At 38.1% G+C, this 20,794-nt stretch overlaps 1 protein-coding gene across 2 annotated transcripts in view; it reads right to left on the bottom strand.

Moving 5' to 3' along the window:
* MGAT4A (alpha-1,3-mannosyl-glycoprotein 4-beta-N-acetylglucosaminyltransferase A) overlaps positions 1-20,794 on the bottom strand; it is an 83,514-nt gene that overhangs the window by 23,573 nt on the left and 39,147 nt on the right. For both annotated transcript variants that reach the window (XM_040584766.1, XM_040584767.1), the window contains exons 6-9: positions 9,996-10,042; positions 9,408-9,521; positions 8,740-8,815; positions 7,265-7,379 (exon numbers count right to left, since the gene is read on the bottom strand). In XM_040584766.1, coding sequence (XP_040440700.1) covers positions 7,265-7,379; positions 8,740-8,815; positions 9,408-9,521; positions 9,996-10,042 — 352 coding nt within the window. The remainder of the gene's footprint in view (positions 1-7,264; positions 7,380-8,739; positions 8,816-9,407; positions 9,522-9,995; positions 10,043-20,794) is intronic.

Below are 20,794 nucleotides of genomic sequence, written 5' to 3'. Positions count from 1 at the left end.
CTGGAGGGCACAAGAAGATGGGAGGGGATGCAGCCAGAACAGCCAACCTAAACTGGCCAAAGGGATATTCCATACCATAGGAATATTCCATACCATAGGACATCAAGTTTAGTAAATAAACTGGGGGGAAAGCTGGCCGGCAACCGCTGCTTAGGAACTGGCTGGGCATTGGTTGGCACATGGTGGGCAGCTGCATTGTGCATCACTTGCTTTGTATATTCTGGTTATTTTATCATTAGAATTTTTTTCCTTTTCTGTCCCATTAAAATGTTGGTTTTTTTCTCAACCTGTGAGTTTTCTCACTTTTACTCTTCTGATTTTCTTCTCCAACCCACTGGGGAGGGGGGTGGGGAGTGAGCGAGAGGCTGAGTGGTGCTTAGTTGCTGGCTGAGGTTAAACCACAACAGGTTCTCATCTACAAAAGGACAAAATTCTTTGGAAAGGCCACTAAGGAGCTGTATAGGCTAGTTTGGATGACAAAAAAGTGGGGAACAATGTTTTATATGAAGCTTAAAAACCAGCAGCAGTGTAGCAGTCTACTTGAGCATGTGGCTGAGTGAAAATGAAGAAATGCTGCAAGCAGTCTAGCTTATTTAGACATGAAGGAGGATGTTCGCATTTATATAAACAGAAGAAAGGATATACCTAAAGTATCACCCTGAACCAGTACTACACAAAAGGTAAAAAGTTATCTAGTCTTAAGTGATTGGGAACATGCATTTCCACTATGAATGTATATGTGGACTGTCAGTCAGAGCCAGACATTCAATTACTTTTGTTTCTTTTGAGGCTCACCAATGTCTGTAATTCATAGAAGATTATCACAAAGCAGCATTAACAAAACCCCAAGGAGCTGGGATTTCAAATCCCTGTTGTAACAAGGATGGAAAATTTCTCTGCTGAAACAGGTGACTGAGCCTGGCTCATTATACAGTATCACAGAGTAGATACAGAATGCCAGGTTGATAGCTTACACATATCAGCAACAAGGATATTTTTAAGGGAAAGCATCAACGTTGCAAGGGTCCTGTTATGTGTTCTTTGACACTGCCAGGTATCAGACCCTTACAGAGATTCACTTTGAGAATGCCAGGATCTCGAATTGCAAGATCCTTTATTTTTCTCAAAACGAAGATGCATGCTTACGGATCGATCACCTAAAGGACCTTGTCCTTTCCAGAGAATGGGTCTGATGTGATCTCATTGCCTTATGATTTGTATGAAATTGGATAAAAACATAGTCAATGAAATAATACTTATTTTGGAATTCTGAGTTGAGTTTGGAGGGGTCTTGGTGATGCTACATCATGCTGCAGTGCAATAAATACAGAAGCATCTGACAAAAGTCCAAATTATTTCATCTGCTGGAATGATGTTACATTCATAAAGCAGACCATTCACACAGTGGCATGGGGCAGTAAATCTGGTAAGGCATTAACTGACCTGACATTGCTAAATCAAAGTTGTCCCTTACGGAAACCTTTCATTTGGCTGTTTATAAAGCAAACACATTAACATTACTTGTATGTGCTTGTTGCAATGGGGTCCTCAAACACCTATCTCCACTTGAAAATACTCTGTAATGAAAATTTGAAGCTCCCACTAAGCAAGGGACAACTCCTAAGCTTTCTTCTTTGAAGACATAAGAATTATGTTATGATTTTTTATTTGTATATTGTTACTATTTACACACTATATTGTCATATTGTTTAACATTATTTGTGGAAGTAAATATTTAAAAATAGGTAGGAAACAATCACATGATCTGTACAATGTTGTGTAAAATATTCATGCAGAGTAACAGCTCTTTCAGCTTGTCACACTTCCAGCTAAATGGGCTCCCAATTTTCTGGTGATTCATCTCTGCCTACTGTTTTCAATAGCATAGGGCAAGAGAAGAGAAAAATATGAGAAACCCTAATCAAACACAAACTGAAAAATGGAACGAATGATGTTTCTGGGATGTTTATGGGACTGAAACCATCATATCTAGATCACACCTGCTTCCATAGGAAGTGGACCTTTCCATTCATGTCTGTGATGCACAATACCATGCAACTCGGAAGACAAAAACATCCCCACATTATTCCTCCAGTCTCAACAGAAGCAGACTGACTGAAGAGACACAGCTCATCCTCTTCCAGGAGATACACAGTCATGCTGCTCTGGAATCCTTTTGTTCTTCTACCCAAGGACAGAGCAACAGAACCACGTATTTTCCTTTGACTAGCTCATCTTCTGAAGATCACAAGGATTAGTCTTCACTTGTCATCTATGGTGAAAAGACACTCACAGACCATATCACATAAGCCCTGAATGTTAAGGTACAGGATCTCTACCTACAATTAAATAAGTAGAGAACAAGACTGAAGGTTAAAAGTAGGAATTTGCTCTTTTCCCTAATTTAGGTTATCCTAATTTTACCTAAAATAGAAACAGGATATCAACAAACAAATTATTTCCTTTTTTATGGCAAACTTGTCTAGGCCTAGACTGGCATACAACTGTCAACCACCCCTGACTCCAGGAATAATCTGGTTAACATGGTGGCATCCTAGCACACACCAGGAAAACAAAACAAAACATCCCTGGTACATCCAACTGCAACTAGTCAGAATATGTTAGGTAAGCATCACCTGCACTAAGCTTCAGACCCAACTGGCCTCTCTACATTACACTGCCCAGCACTGTGGAAGGGTTCAACATCACAGGGAAATCCTTCTGACTTTAATTTGTAATGATCACTGGAGCAAAAGATGGAACAGGCAACACCCTGCTCCTAAGACAAGCCCTCATAAGCCTTCAGTAACCAAGGACAGACATCCACACACTACTTGCTGAAACACTGTCACCACCTTCCACATCCAGCCTGGCAGAGCTCTGTCCCAGCTCCTTGCCCTTTGGTATAACACAGCATCCCTCATCTGTCGTTTCTGCCTCAGGACACCACCAGCACAAAACACCAGTACTGCCATGGATCACTGTCCCCCTTTGCTACCCCACAACACCCTCCCTACACCAGCTCAAAACCCATCCTCTGCAGTGAGCCCCGGGTGAAACTGGTGTTCAGAACTCTGGACCCCTGACTACCAGCAGCTACTCCTTGCGATGGGAAGCAGCCCAGTACAACTACTCCACAGATCTGACACCCCAGCCCTTCTGAATCCAAGCCAGCCAAGCCCTTACCCAGCCCCTCCTGAGTAAGGGTAGCAGCAAAAGCCTGGCTTCCCTAAAAGCCCAAGAACAAGCAGCAGCATTTGCCAAGGTCTTGCAGTCCTGTGGCCTCCCATGCTGCTGCAGGCGACCAAAGTGTTGTGATCCATGGAGCCACTGAGAAGCCATCCAAATCCAGCCTACAAATTGCCTACTGCCCATCCTATTCACAGTCAAAATTATCAAGCCAGAGACCTAAGCAAAAGCTGCCATCAACACACACTGCTTCAAACCAAAGATAATGTGAAAGGATTGAAGCAGTGGCTCATTTTGCACTGTGTTCAGGCACTTGGTACAATGCATGAGAACAGACACAAATCCAGGAGACGGCTGACAACATTTCAGAGCTTTCAGATTCTGGGTGCATACAACCCTTGGAAAGAAACTTCAAAATCCCAAAGAATTAAGACTCAAAGGTAAAGTCTTGCTCCATAAATCCCTAGAGATTAAATGTAGAAGACTTTCTCCATATTATCTCTCTACATTGATAGAAGTGAGAGTCAGGACTGAAAACAAATGACTATATATATTGTGGAACATTTTCTGCTATTTATTGTGCCCTGCCAAGACTTCTATCTGATTTTCAGTCCATTTAAATGCTACACTTAGTGAACTGTTGTGATCCTCTTGGTATTTTGTTGGCAAGAACAAGACACACAAAATGAAAAACTTTGTTTTCTACAGTTCTCTGAACTGCAAATATCTAAATCATTCATTTTCATTCTCCCACGTAAGCATCCATGTAACCAGTCCAACAGCAGTTTTATACCTGCAAGCACATATTGTAACTATAGTTGAAGTCTTTCAGTGCTTTCCTTGTTAATGACATGCAAATTACTGGCGCTAAACCTCTTAGAAGTTATTTAAATCTCAAATATTTGACTTGATCTACTCTTCCCCAAACTTCAACTGTGTGGACAGCTTCAGCAAAACCGTAATCAGAACAACTTAAAATAATTAGAACAACAGGCCTTAAAACATCAGGGCACAGTATGATTCAGAGGAACTGTATAAGACAACCAAAAGGCTGATGTCAGGCCGCTCCACTCTAAGTTTGTAACAGCTGGCATTACAGCTACAGTGTAGAGTAATGCAGAACCCCTGGAAAACACTTCAGCTCACAGGCAACTGGAAGACAAATCAATATTTCTCATAAAAAGCTAGTAGGACTTTCCTATGTTGTGTCAGGGACTGCAGTGTAAACCAGAATCCAGAAAAGCAAAAGATGCAGCTCCTTCCACAAAGCTTCTTAGGGAAACAGCATACATCTCACCCATTATTTATTAGATACTTGACAGCACTTAAGACTATGCTTTCAGTATTAAAAAAAAACAAAGGAAGCAACTTCTGCTCTGTGGCAGAGGTGACATAATTCTATAATCCTGCTGTCAGCCTAAACAGCTACATTTGCCACTTCCTCAGGTAGTACTTGCATAAATTAGGTTTTCAGTTCAGAAACACACTATGACAAAAAACATTTTTACCTAGCGAACTTGCAAGCTGATCAAGGCTTCCAATATCTTACAGCAAATCAGCCACACCTCTCTTCTTTAGAGATTATTTCTAAATCGGTAGCATCTAGGCAATTTAGCGCTCCACTTTCTCTCTTAAGACATCTACACATAAAACTCATCCCCAGTTACAAACAACTACTTTTGCTCTTCTGCCTAGTTATCCACATTACCAAATTACCATAGTATCAGTCTGCATCAAGATCCATAAAGGGATAGCAGAGATGAGGCAAATCTACATTACTTGCATAAAATTTCTATGCAATATATGGTTATAGCACACCAATGTGTCTCAAAGCCAGAAGTTTCAGTCACTTTCATGAATACTAATTTTTCTCTCAAAACTTAAAAGCAGGATAAGTAGCTGAATTGGGAGGAAAAAACCTAATTTAATTTTCTAGGTAGAAAAGCAACATTAAGACGTACAGCTATAGCTAAATGCATCTGAAATTCTACTGATATCATCTAATTAAAAGGAGGCAAGCAAATACAAGGAATAAAGAACAGGGATGCAAGCAGCAGGAGGTAACAACTAAATTTAACTACAACTATTGTCAGTGCCTACACTGAAAACAGTATACAAACAGTATAGAAAAACAACTTTAAAATATTTTTAAACAGTTAAGCATGTGATTAAGCCAAACCTCGGTATTAACAACTATCTACCTACCCCTTCTGCCTTAGACACTGCTCTCTATAGCAGCACCGAGAACAGAAAGTGGTGTGAAATACACAGTAAGTGACCCAAAATACACCTGCATGGGATAGACAGTGCATGTCCTAAACTTGTAAGTTGGTTTTACACTCATTTTGACATGTCAGTCTTACAAAACTGCATTTTTTAAGCAAGTACGCCCTGCTGCTAAATCAAGCAATTGTTGAATGAATGTAAATTACTTCTATAGCCCAGGAACTTCATACCAAATTTACATCTAAAGTGTAATCAGGACTGGAGCTAAAACTCAAATTATGGACTTAGTTGAGCTTAAACTGTTCAAAAGTAGAAACTAAGTCTAATCAGATGCTGGTATTCAACCAGTCTCTGCAGCCACAGAAACACAAGAGAGCTGCAAGAGGCTCTAACAGAAAAGGCAAGTCCATTTAGGGCAAAAGCTCCAGTAAACTATATAAACACTTGTTTCTCCATGATAGGTAGCTCCATTTCCAGTTTCTCCCTTCTACCTCTTGAGGCCACAAAACCAGTCCTGTAACTATTTCAGTAACAGCGCATCTCTGTTGGTAGCCCAAGGCAACCAAGCAGATCCATTATGTGGTGGACCAGCTAGATACAGAGACCTCCCTCTGACGATTTCCTCACCTCCTCTCCATTGTTTCTGTAGGGTAGACTGACAGGCAAATGTACCAAGTACCATTTTGTACCCTAACATAGTATGTTTAGGAGGTAACTAGCGTTGTCTCTTCTACTCGGTCAATCTCTGAGACTCAAACTAATGCCTCAGCAGCACACCTGAGAGGCTGAGCTGGAAACAGGATAGTATTTGCCATTCACACAATGCCAACATTCTCTGTGCTACCATCATGAGTCATTGAACTACAAATGAAGCCTTTCTCCGGAAAGTAGATCCAAAGTAAAAACAAGAGAACAAGGATTTCCAAGAGCATGACATAACTCAGGACTGCACATGATGTTACATGTAGGATTTTGTTCCTGTTCTGAGCTCAGCTTACAATCTTTGCATTGGAATCATTTGTGTTGACTACACACAGTCTGACTTAGCTTTTGATTTTTTTCCTCGCATATCTCTGGCTTAGCACTTTTAAACAGATCATGACACATCACTGCATTATTGAAATAACCTTCTGATTTGTAAAATCCCTTCAAAATTTCTCTTTCATTGCTCTTCTGTTTAGCTCCTCTCAATAAAAACACATCAGTCTAAGAGCAAAGAACCATAAAGTAAATTCAACAGCACCCTGACAGTCAATCCACAACAGCCCAAGATGCTGCATTAGCTTCTCTCACTGTTGTTCACTGCAGACAGCAGAGATTCTAACTACACCTAAGAAGGATCGGACTGTCATAACTTCTTGACGGAGTAAAATGGTGGATACAGAACAGGTTTTGCAATGAAGAGAAACTTGTGTCTGCTGATTCTTGGAAGTTTTGGCACAAACACCAATAACGTTTTAGGTAGAGTTAGTTTTCATGCTTTTATCTTTTACTTCAGTCAGTTTTGTGGTTTAATGACATTTTTGTTTTAATGGCAGCTAAATTAAAAAAAAGTCATTCCTTTCAGTTTGACTGTTAGTATTTTTATAAATTAATTAACTTTTGGTTATAAAAATGCCCTCTTTTCCAACAGTTTGAGTTTGCCTCAGTCATAAAAGTGTATGAAACAACAGGGGAAAAAAACCACCACTCCACAAGTTAAACCAGAGTTCCTAGAAGAGCTAATGAATTCCTACTTCTTGGTCTATTGCCAGTACAAAGAAGATAGCTTTGAAGTCAGATCGCTATTAATTCACAGCGTCTGGGATGAATGTGCTCTTTCGAACTACTAAAGTGAGCATTTTCTTACCAATGAAACCCAGCTGAGAAAATTCTAGAATCATCCAATCTTCAGAAGCGAGCTGAAGTGCAAAATTTTTTATTGTGCTGAAATAATTCTGCTTGACAACGATGTCATCTTCAAGCTAGAGGAAGGTAGCAGTGATATCAACATAAATAATAAAAAAAAAGCACCACCTTTTACAATAGGAAAAAGTACAACTAGGAAATACTGATTTGTAGTATCTTGCCATAGCCATGTATTTCTAACACAAGCGCTGCTATAAAATCCAGACACTATAGCCAAGAATAACTATTGTAGGGGTCACAGTCTGTCTATTTGAGGAGAATTAACACAGAATCTTTCTGTAATAAGAATCTACAAATGTATCTCAGTTTATTACTTCATTGCTTTTCTAGCTTCTCTCTTCAGAGAGTAATCATCCATGAAATACTGTTAGACTAAATGACATCATCAGTAGAACAAGCAGAATATTTGTATTATTTGTATGCAAATGTGACTGTCTTTACTGACACACCTAACAGCATTAAAAGAGCTTCTTGTCTCAGAGGAGAAATTTAGAGACATGTTGTCTACAGAGGTGGAATTAATTTCACCTGGCTTTAGCTGTCCAACAGAAGGACAGGTGCATAGTCCAAACCAATCACCTAGTCGGGCAGCAGAACCACCAAGATGGGGTGCTACAATCCCTTTAATTCATACCAAGTGCAGGCCGCTGTTCTAAGGATCCTGCTCCTCCTGTCCTTTCTCCCAGTGCATTCATGGACTCCCCCTTGTGCTGACACCAATATTTGTGCGGCTGCCTAGTTTCAAAAGGACTATCTCATGTCACTGGCTGTGCAGCTTCCAGGAGAATGGAGTCTCCAACAGATGTCAGAGAGCTGTCATAGTTTTGTTAAAACCCGAGTGGGGCTTTATACCCAAAGGACACAGTCCAAAAATCTATAAATAAGGATCATAAGTGCAGTTACTCACTAAATCTGCGATACCTGTAGGTAAGGCTTCTACTTCAAAGCAGCAAGACACAACAGGAATAATTCTGAGCTAAATTAATGAATTGTTTAACTCAGTTCTTAAAAACCTCTTTAAAAAAGAAAAGAGAACAAGGCTAGCAACACATTGAAAATATATCTATACACACAGTCGTATTAAAATGACACTGCACCTGCCTTCAAAAGAAAGTAAAAATGGATTTTAATTCAATATTCAATCAAAACTATGCTGATGGTTTTTGCCTAGGTGACTCATTTGGGGGACAAGGAAAAAACAGTAGTTAAGCTGTCTGCATTCCTTCACATTTTTCACTAAGCATCTTAAGATAAAATAAGTCACGTAGGACAAATTATTTTCTACTTCAGAAGCAGTGTCCTCCACAAATCACTTCCTCATATACTACAACCTCCAGGTCCTTCCGATGTGTACAACAGCCTAATTTCTAGAGACTCATTTGAAAACTTTCCTCAAAACAAAGAAAAGATATTTACCTGAATGTAATAAACCCCCTTTTTCTGGGCATACATCATAAGAAAACAATAATCCAAGTTCTGTTTTGTTCTCCATCTGAAATTAAATTAAAAGCTTAAGGATCATGAAAAAAAGTTATTTCAATACAGCCTGGGAATGCAAAGTGAATCACACTACGAAGAATGATGCATATTAGTGAAATGTTAGGACAGCTGCTTTTGGCATTGCTCCCTCAAGATATCCTCTGTCTGAAAAAAAGGAACAAAGCCTTCACCTTATGCTTTAATACAGATATAAAACTGGTTTAACTTGAATCTGATTTTGTGAAAACTACCTGACATTCACTAAAAACACGTGCATTTTAAATGGTAATTCAGTAGGCATTACTGGGTTTTACACTGTATTTTAGGAAGAAAAAACAGTAAACAAAGAAAAAAGAGTATCAAGTCTCAGTTCTCCCAAAATTTAACATTAAATGAATTCAACCAAGCATAGCATTAGGCTCTGATAATGCACAGAACAGCACACAGATAGGAATGAGATGGATTCACAGAGCACTTTTAGCGTCTCCATACTTTCAAGAACTACAGTAAGAAAACATTTCAAGAATTCACATCCCACTTGCCATTTCATAAACAGAGTGTGGGTGTGGGAGAAGATGGGAAAAGATCTGAGGAAATAAACTAACCTCACTCTCTCTTTTGAGTCTCCAAAAGTCTCTTTCAAGTTTGTTAAGTCAGGATAGTAAGTTGCAGGAGGGGCTATTACTTCCACCAAGCCAGAATTGATCTCTGTAGAAAACCTGTCAATAGAAAAAGTCACACGAGATTCTGTAGACCTTCTGCTTGCTTTGTGTCTGTACTGTTACTGTGTCTGGTTACAACAATGACTTATTCAAACAAGGCATGTAAAATAAAAGTAGTATAAAAAAAAGTATTGTTCTCCTTAGCATCTTTTTCAAAGCAGATAGAATTCTGATTGTTGGGCAAGAGGCTAATTAGAGTCTAAACACTTACTTTGGCTTTTTTTCAGAACCTAGTGATTTTTTTCTATAGTACTCCCATTTATTGTTTTACAATTTAACTGACTGAATCACTGCCCCTTAATCTGTCATCTATTACTTTTTTGTTTGAAAGTCCAAACTCTCAAGAAACAAAAACGCACAATCTCGTATTTCCAGAACACTTTTTATAACTTATCACAATCTGATTTAGGGGAAAAAGAAAAAGCAAACCACCAATAAGTTAAGAAATCCCCCCTTAAAATTACAACTTACTCTTTTTCCAGGCTTGCAACAACAGTGTTAACATAATCAAGATCAGTCTGGAAAAAACAAGCACAAAAAACAAACAGAATACTTAACAGTTTGGATCTACATTTTAAAAGAACCCAGTAAAATAAACACTGGAGGTAGCTGTACTTAAAAATCAATTTCAGTGTATAAGACATTTGAGTAATATAGGAACATACCACAAATGTAACTATGTCTTAGGTCTAATGGGAGAAGAAACAAATTCTTTTTGTAAACAGAGGGGAATAATATCTGTCTCATATCTGCACTTTAACAGACAGCTCTAATCTAACTGTTGGATTTTCTTGCAACCTCTCATGCTCTTAATGACAAAATGATTACTGAGCATTCATGTAGGAAGAACTTATTATTGTTATATTATAGTAATAATATAGATTAAAATACTAGCAAGGAAAGCTTCTGGAAAACAGTGTACTGAACACACACTCTTCTTTCAAAAACACATCTCCTAAACTCTGCATTTAAAGCATGGATGCCCCAAACACAGGCAGCAATGAACATGCTGTTTTCCTGACTAGTACTGCTTTTTTTGCATCAGAGACTAAACTTGAAGCACTATCAATCCTATCAATCACCTGGTTCTTAAAGATGCACAGATTCTAAAAATTACTTGTTGGTTAAAATACAAATCGTGACATTCTAGAAAAGTCTGTATCATCTAACTTGTCAGAACTGGCAAATTATTCAACCTATTTACCTGGTTGTACACATACATTCCAGGAAAAGAGTTTCCGAACTCATAAATGTGACTGAAAACCCTAGTCTTTGTTATACTCACTAATCTAATAATTTGACACACTATTTATCAATTTTCAAAAGAAAATTTACAGTCCATAAATCAACCCAGATTCTGGTAGCTCATGAGGATTCTGGAGGAACAGCTGCCTTTGAAATGCTGGAAAGAAAGGAACAGTTCATACTTTTCCTGATGCATTTGTAATGCAGGTTATCATTAAAGTATTATACACACAGAGAATAAATCCCTCTCAAGCATTTCTACAGAACCACTAATCTTGTTTGATAAAAGTGCTTACCCTTTGATCTTAAAACCCACCATTCATATTTTTAAAGATTTATTTGTATAAGATCCAGCATAATGCCATGATGCACTCTTTTTCAAAAAGGACAACAGTGGGTTTCTTCCAAAAGCAGGTTCTGAATACTACAAGAACATGTCAGTAGAAATCATCTGTCACAAACTTTTCACACGTGTTTTCTTCATAAGTGCTATGTCTAGTGCTGGACAGAAGTTCTAATAAGCAGATAAGGCATTCACAATTTAAAACACATGCTACAGTGTGTTCCACACAAGGGAGACTCACAAGTCCATATGGACCTTGATATATCACTAAGTCACAGTCCATGCAGACATGGATTGTTCACACACATTCCTGCAACAGAGTTTAAGACATAACTTTTTCTGCTGTGTGTAACAGTTGCAAATCAGTGACCTAGTGACTACCTAAAAATAATTCTAATATATCCATCTTCAAATGAAACATTTTTTCTTTTCTTAAACCTTTTAAATATTAAAAATACAGAAAATTGTTTTTAGTCAGCATATGAAAGACAAACGTTTGAATTTCCAGTTGCCATGCCAAACTTCAGTTACCTAGTCTAGCATTAATAACTCAAATACTTGTTAAAGTCCATACTGTAACTGCATAGAAAAATGCAAGATTTTTATGTATAGATATATATACACACACACAGCAGAAACACAGCTAGTTTCTATAAACTGTTCCAGAGATTTTAAAAAATGCCAAACTTCATCCCAACTGGAAGCACATATCTGGCCACAAGCCTATGCCTCAGTGCAAGCCTCGTTAGAGTTAACATAGTTTTGACCTGTTTTGCAGATACACCATAAAGCTTTCCTAGTGTTTTTAAAACTTTACTTATACATAACTTACCACAATCAGAAAAAAAAAGAAAAAAGAAAATCTGGAATAAGAGGCTTTTTCCCTTCTTCCCCTTATTTGTGTCCATCACGCAAAGGGTCAGCAGCTTCCCTGTCAGAGCTGCAATCCCGATAGCTTTGCGTTTAAAGAGAGGTAGCCTGTAGTCTTTCAGCCTCATATTGCAATCTGTGCTGCTGTCACACAAAGTGAAGGAGGTCTGGTCTAGCTGCACTGAACACGAGACACAGCAAACACCATAGTTGGTTTAGTAGGTAACCTTCCTTCTGAATCAATAATCACTGCATCAGCATAGTGCAAAAGGAGATACCACTTTTAGAACAAAAAATACCCACTGAGATCAAAGGAGTTCATGCCATTGTTTGCATGATCAAATGTCTTAAAAACTTGATATCCTGCCATTATTTCTAAATAAGCAGTTGTACTTTTATCTACCACCAGCATCTGAGATTCAGAACCAGGATTTCAACACCAAACTCTTTGCTGCAGGATAGCAGGTTGACTCATCTTTCCATATCAGAACTTCCAGAGGCAACCAACTCCTCTCATTACCGAGCCTAACACTAAGCAGGATCTTCGCCAAATCCCTTCAGCTGTGGACATGTCCCAGGAGGGTGGCACTTGTAAGTTATTTCAAAAAACCTCATGAAATAAATACGAGACTGTGCAATAAATTTGATCAAGCTGTGACTATACCCAAGGAAAAAGTAAAGCATGCAGAAGACTTTGTAGGGTAGCAATGGAAGGAAATCTGAATTAGCCAGGAAATTGCTCTAACCTAAGGATCTTCCAAGCAGTATTAATAAATGTTAATAAAAATTAAAAAAAAAAAAAAAAGTGATGGAAAAAAATATCTTTTATTGACCAAAATCTAGTTTCCATTTTTGAGGAAGAAAATGATTACTGCCTTGACAAAGTAAGACCTAACAACCACTTTATCAACCTGCAGAACATGAGATTACTGAAAAAAATTATGAACTCTATATAACATGAAGGAGCAATGTCTTTATCTTCTTCAAGAACCTTAAACAGGACAAGACAAATCCAGATGAATCGAAAGGAAGTCACCCATGAAAACCAAAGTGTACCTATTGTTTAGGCTTCCAGTGAAGATCATCCAGTAGATACTACATGGACTTTGGAGCAGCTATGATGAACTTAAATTCTGTTTCATGGTATCAGTGCTGCTTGCAACTATTGAAAGGAAATGTCACTGGTGATCCCAACTAAAGCAGCACAACCTGTAAGACTACAGCTATGAAAGTTTTTTTCTACCATATCAGAAAGCAATAACAAACCCAGAATTTTTCCTTCATAAAACTCTTAAGGTTGAAGATTAAATAATCCCTAGGACTTCTGGACCCGAGACAAAGCAGCAAAAAATGAACATTTTAAGAACTAACCCTTTAAAGCAATTAAATGCAATATTGTGATAGGCCACAACCAAAGAGTTAACAGCACCAGTCACAAAGACGTATCTTATCAATGAATCACATGAAGCCTTACAAACAAGTTTGTCCTGTTAGGTGGATCTCTGGGAACTAATGAAAGGCATAAGTAGGGGTGGTTATTTCAATATCAGCAGTTCAAATCTTTCCACCTGTTCCTTCCTCCTAAACACATGAAGTGACTGATCTCTTAAGAAAGCATGAACATCCTCCTTTTTTCATTCATACCATATCAGATCAAAGACTGATCCAGGTCAGCATCTTGCTTCCAGCAGTGGCAGCCATGAAGACACACAACAAAGACTAAGGACAGGACAACCATACATAATACTCCCTCCCGCTACCATCCTCACTCCAGCTACCTTCAATTCAGATTACTTCCTGAGACAGATGTGATATTGTGTACTTAATATTCCTCAGTAGACTCCTCTTCAAGGTAACTCACCAGTATCCCCCTGAGCCCATCCAGACTTTCAGCAAGATTTTAGCTTGAGATCTATGGAGTTTCATAAGCCTGTGAACATGGCAACATTTAAGGTTTAACTCCTCGCATCAGCAATTTTGATGAGATGCACATACAGAGTGCTTTGATTAATCCTTCTCAAAGAAAACTCAGAGTCCATTGTGGAAGAAAATAAAGTTTCAGACTGTCAGCAAAATAGGTTTTTAAATTTCTTCAAGTTTTGTAAGATGGTGCACTACAATTCTCTGAAGTACCTTCTTTAGTTTAGGTGAGGCTGCATTTCAAATTTGCAATTATTCTAAGGTTTGTCTGAACAAACATTGTTATTCATAATACACACACAAAGAACCTGAACAGCAATGAACTTCCCAATCTTTTCTATTGATTTTTATAGTAAAGTAGTAGAATATATTAGCTAGCAGACAAAATGAAGCTAAAAAGCTCTGATTAACAGCTAGCCAACTATCACACAAAACCAACTTTACTAGTTTTAAGAGTCAACCCTTTCATACTGTTAAATCCTACCTACTTCATAGCTCCGAGAATGACAGAGAGTGGGTGGACTGTTTCTCAAAATGTAAGGAAAACCTTGGCATTTTAGACCAAAGGTCTGTTTGCTGCCTTAGCCAGTAGGACAGACATAGAAAAAAAAAAAAAAGATGCAATCACATAGTATCTCAAGTTGGAAGGGATCCCTAAGCACCATCAAGTCCAACTCCCTCCTCCTCGCTGGATGACCTAAAATTAAACCATATGACTAAGAGTATCATCCAGATGCTCCTTGAACTCTGACAGGCTTGGTGCTGTGACCACTCCCTTGGGGACCCTGTTCCAGTGACTGATTGCTCTCTCAGTGAAGAACCTTTTCCTCATGTCCAGTCTGAATTGTCCCTGATGCAGCTTCATTCCATTTCTTTGTGTTCTGTCACTGGTCACCAGAGAGAGATCAGCATCTCCCCCTGCATTGCCTCCCTTAAGGAAGTCATAGTCCGTGATGAGGTCGCTCCTCAGTCTTCTCTCCAAGGTTAACTAACAAAGTGACCTCATCCACTCCTCGTAAGTCCTGCCCTCAAGGCCTTTCACCATCTGGTCACCTTTCTCTGGACACACTAATACTTTGATGTCCTTCTTACATTGAGGTACCCAAAACTGCACCCAGTACTCAAGGTAGGGTCGCACCAATGCAGTGGAGAGTACAATAAACAGGGTACATAGAGAATGAATCTTCCTTGCCTTCATGTACCTCCCAGTTCTTGGTAATGAACAGTTCATTATTCCTAGCCCTGACTGGTATCCATACCATTACACTCAACAGCTCCTCCTGGATCTGGTCTTTGTGAATTTGCATGATTCATTTCAGAACTCATTGACTCACTTGTATTTTACAACATCCAGTAGCAACAATGTCCACAATTCAGCTACATAAAAAAATACTGTCTTTGCTTCAGATTTTGCCTCTGAATTTCATTTAGCGGCACCTAGATTGCACCTGTATCGCCACCTCAAACTGAGAATCAGTTATAATCCATATATATAAAAATCTAAACAAGCGCAACAGTGGGTTCAATCGAGGTTGGAGCCAGACAGAGCAAGTGCACAAACACTCTGCATTAGACCATGCAAGACGTGGTCTTGTACTCTAATGGTACCAACAAGACGTGGTACTGCTAAAAGAAACAAAAATAGCCTTGAACTTCAGACATCTAATTTCCATTAGATACCTATCCCCGCTTTTATTTCCTGCCTCACCCCTCCTGCAACAACTTACCTAGTGATACTGGATACATGACAAAAAAAGTTGTCCTCAGTTTGCCACTAAGCACTACTCTTACTCCAAATCCCATGACTTGTCCACTCAATATGTTCATGAACGCTGGACTTTGACAATATAAACTGCTACAGAATGGCAGCTGCCATGAAAAATGAAACTGTATGAGTCAACACTGACATCTGGCTAGTGAAAAACTTCACTTTCACATTAGGTTCTCCAAATGCAGTGAAACAAAATCCCACCAAAACCCACAAAAAAAGCAAGTAAAATATGATGGAATGCCATGATACAGTGCACGAACAAAGTAATTGTAGTATTTTCTTGTTCTGGAGGTTTGACTTGCAACCTTAGCTTTTTTTAAAGCTATAATTTTAAAGAAGCATATTGAAATGCTCTGCAAAATGTACAAGTTTTCATCAGCTTTGAGTAGGGGGGTGGCACTAGATGACCTTCTAAAGTTCCCTTCCAATCTCAGTGATTCTTCGAATCTCAGATACTGCTTTAACAGACCAAACCTCTCTTTGAATTAAATTTCTATTTCAGTTGTCAAGAAGAGTCAGTTTTAAGAAGAGAAGTGCAAACAGAAGCAGAGATGGCACTAAAATCCAAAGATTTTTTTTTTTCACAAGTCAGTAGGAAAGGAAATTAAAATGCAGAATACCAAAATACTACAGATACAGAGAAGGAGGGCAAATTTAGATATTAACTGTACAGTACATTCTAAACAATGTGGTTTATCTAGGCTGTTAGATTATCCAGATCTTAATTCTTAAATGGAATTAGTTAAAACTTGCTTCTAGTAGATTTAAGAACATCTTCCAAAAAAAGAAAATACTCCCTGGGAAACAACCATGCTAATCTGCAAAGCATGGTCATTTCATTACTTACTGATTTCTACAATTTTATTTGATTTTTTCATCATCCCTGTAGAATAGGGGTGGAATAATTTTACAGTGTGTTTTAAATAATAACAAACAATGAAAAACTGAACTGCCTCCAGAAAAGGCAAAGTAAACGTATATTTGCCTTGAAATGGTGAAAGTACATATGAATATAATTACCTATGTACAAGGCATTAAACTTCATACAGGAAAAAGTAGCCACCAAAGTGGCAATTTGACCTATTTTAGGGTATTTATGCAGTAAAGAAAAAGGCCTAAGGAATAAAAGTGCAGCAGTGGTTTCCAGTGGTTGCAGTAGTGTACGGATATAAACAAAGCCTGTGGAAAAAGGTAATTAATATATGTAAGAGTTCCAACAAATGCAGCTGAAAAAAAAATTATTTTCAGGAACACAGTATCTGCTTTCAGGTCTGAGGCAGCAAGTTCAAGTTAAATACAGGCAACAAGATGCAAAGGAAAAGACAGGAAAGCAGAATGCTGTCATAACATAGTCATCTAATGTTACATAAGCAAACTGTAGCCTCTGTGCCCTGCATGAGCTAATGACTTCATCCCTCCTTTACTGAAAGTCCACACGCTACCACACAGGTAAGAAATACCCTTCTCCCTCCAGTCATTTCTGTGATTAACCCAATGCAGTTCAGGACAGGGTTTCACAACAGAAAGCCTTCTCCAGCAATAAAAGGAATACAAGTATATTCTTGTACCATTCCATTCTCATTTCTTCTTACCCTTGAGCCCTGCATGTCAGCTCCTTGATCGTGAGGGCATACAACCACAGGGATTGTGCTGTGAACCATGCCACCACATCAAAGAACAAGTTCAGCTTTTAAGAAGGCCAGCCAGAACAAAACAAACAAACAAATGAAATCATCAAGGGACAATTTAAAACAGAACATTCAGATGCAAGTTATGTTAGTGTCATACAGCCTTCTATTAATTTTACGCATATTGCAGATGAAGCCTGGTTTGCAGAGTCTGAAAGAAAGCAGCGTATGTGGCCTGGCAACCTAGGGAAACTTCTTGTCCTTGGCTGAGCTTGTAAATCATTCAAAAGGTCTACATCATTTGTTTTCCAGAAGATAGGTAGTTACTGTAAACAGTCAAAAGCACCCTTCTATGATATGTGTTCTTTATTTGGAGGACAGAAGGGATTTGTCCTCATTACCTTTAGGCCAAGGCAGACCACGGTAGCAAAATCAAGTGCTGTCCAAAACTCAGTGTCAATTCAATCACCTCCAGGGATGAAGTCACCTGCTAAAATGCTTCTAAAATAAGATTACTGCTGTCACTTTCCATCTCACAAATACACTAGACATTACCAAAGAGATCAGACAGAACTCTGTCTGTTAAGAAGTGACATTCCCTTACCAGAAGCATCAGATAGTTACTGTGGCCCAGGTGTATCTCAGAAGGTATCTTACAGATAGAGAAGCATTTCAGTCATTCAAGTCTAGGGCTTGAGAAAAGAGTACAATTCTGAACTTTATTTTATTGCTGAGATACTAAATTTGTCTCAGGTACATAGAAGTCTTCAAATCCTGCCAACAAACTTTTCTTAAACCTAAGAAAGATTTTTACCCCTGGTTGAATCCCATGTAAAAACTTTGCTAGTCACTGCCATGTAGAGAAGAGCACAAAATCCTATGATGGTGCCTGGTATCAGCAATCCATACCCTTTGGGGACCGAAGCTGAGGAGCCAAAGAAGAGGGGATTGTAACAGCAGCTTATATATCTCAAATTCTCACTGACAGGCCCGACTGCCCTTCCAGATGTAAGAGTTGGCAGTATATCTAGAAGCTGTATTCATCCTGACCAGTTTTCAGTGAGATGTCCAAAACAAAGGCTACCAGCTGTGTAGGCCTTTAAAATTACCTGGTGAAGGTAACATATCATTTGGCACAACAGCTAGCTTTGATTTTTTGAAAGTGTATATATAACTACATACATATATATGCATGTATATGCTAAGATCTAATGGTCTTCCTCCAACTCAGGATGTGCAGTCAGATCTCTGGAGGACTAGAAATATACTCTCCAGGGCAGCTCCAGGAAGAGGCAGCTCTCAAGTTTTCAACAATTAGCAGAAAGCATGGAACATCTCTGTAGCTGGGATGATACTAATACATCTAAGTTGAGAGCAAGAGAGACAAAATACTCCTTTGTTTTCTATCAAAAGATCTGCTGATCGAAGGGGTCTATAATTCAGGCTGAGAGCATGAAGAGGTGAAAATACAGGCTTGTTTATTTTACTGGAGAAGTCTTCCGTATTGCACTCCAATAATAATACATCCAAAACAGGTTCAGCAAGGTTTGACACAGTATGTTCATTTGGTGCTAATTTGCTGATGTTTTGCTCATACCAGTGCAAAGGACAGTACCTCACTGGGTGCTTGTGTCACTAACCCAACCAGTACAGAAACTTTTCCAAAGAAATTATAAAGAAAAAATGATTCTCTACAGAAGGAGCACAGAGAAAACACTACTGAAGGTCAGCATCTTTTAATTTAGCAGCCACTGTTTACATAAAAAGATGACACGGTGACAGTAAAAGATAACCAAAACATGCAAGTTTTTCTAGCCTAAGTGAATTGTATACACATGAAACAACAGCATAAGATTTGAAAAAGCAATATGCAAGAAAGTGTAACATATGGCAGTGCTCCAAGAACAAATGGCTGGTCAATTATTGCCAGTGTGTAATCAACAGTGTATAGAATTAGCGTAGTGTCTCCTGATCCTTACAGAAATTATTTGTCTTTCTGAAATTTTTGGTCAAATCAAGGGCTTATCATCTTTCAGATATACACTGATCACTGTTCGTAAAAAAGACTATGCTAAGTGCAGTCACTGCTTAATGAAGTGGACTGACAATAATTTGTGATATATTTAGAACAAGTCCAAGATGCATTTTCTCATGGTAAATGAGATCTCCCTGCCACAAAAAAAAAAAATACTGCTTAGATACCAGAAAGGTATTTTAATTTCTCATATTCAGTAGAGTGTGTGTGTATACATCTATATATAATTTTGTTTTCCACTATGATTACGTAAAGTACTTCAAAACCATGTTTCCCGTACTAATTGCAAACCCTATTTACTAGACAACAATTTTGATCTGGAGTTCACAGTTTCTTAAACCTAGAGCCTACAGTTTATTCCAAAATCAAGTTCTCATACAGAGCACGTTCATGAGATTTGAATCACTTGTTTCAACTCATCTGGTAAGCCTATAAACTAGCTACATAGTGAAGGGGAATAAAAAAGTTAAGTATAGAGGTATATGAATCATGCCTATTTATTAGTCATCCTAATTAATACCTGCAAATTATTCTGCAATAAAGTTATTTTAACAAATTGGAGAACACAGACATATGTCAGTTACTGGGACAATTGCAGAGTTTACTGTCAAGCAATTCTAGTAATTATTTAAATTGGTGATTAGAGATCACATCAGCTGAGATATTTTAGAATTCCTTGAAATTCCAGTATGGAAATTTACCATGTATAATTACATTACTGAGAAATAGCCATACAGTAAATGAATATGCAGATCTCTTCATTTAGCAACCAAAATGCATCTAAATTTAATAACTCATCTGTTTACACTGTTCATGCTGTTTGCAGAAGGCCATTAGCCTTAATTTTCAATTTGTTTTCTAGTAAAAAAAGTCAGATCTGTAAGAAAGGAGTGAGATTGAACTTCAAAAAAAATGGCAGTATTAAAATAGCTTTTTAGGGTGCTTAGCACAAAGAGATTACAGCCTATGACCATGGTTCCCAGCAATGCTTCTTAAACACTGTCAATTTGATTTCTCAAATAAAGTCAACAAGAAAATAAGAAAATCCTTTTAAAGTAAGATTTTTCACATAAGTCTCCCATAAAAATGTTTTTGTAAAGTCTTGTGCTTTTTCTTGTTGGTACTAGTTATAGACAAAGCACAGATAGTAGTTTTAAGCTTATTAGCAGAATTACCCAAGTCACACTATGACCATTTCTTGCTCTACTTAAACTGAACAGATGTCGAGCAGAGGCACACCTCTTTTCAGAAACTTTTGCCATCATTTTTAATACAAGCCTAGTTGGTCAAAGTTCTAACGTATTTTTAAATAGGCCTTCAGTAATGCACACATATTAATGATAGCAATAATCTAACATATCTTAGGCTAGGAAACCCCACAGACAAAGTCATTTTAAAAACTAAAGCCCTTCCTTTTGTTTAAGAAGAAACAGAAGTCCACCAGGGGAGTAGACCTTC

The sequence above is a fragment of the Falco naumanni genome, chromosome 2 (assembly GCF_017639655.2).
Source record: "Falco naumanni isolate bFalNau1 chromosome 2, bFalNau1.pat, whole genome shotgun sequence".
NCBI classification, from domain to species: Eukaryota; Metazoa; Chordata; class Aves; order Falconiformes; family Falconidae; genus Falco; species Falco naumanni.
This window is presented reverse-complemented; position numbering and strand designations above follow the sequence as displayed.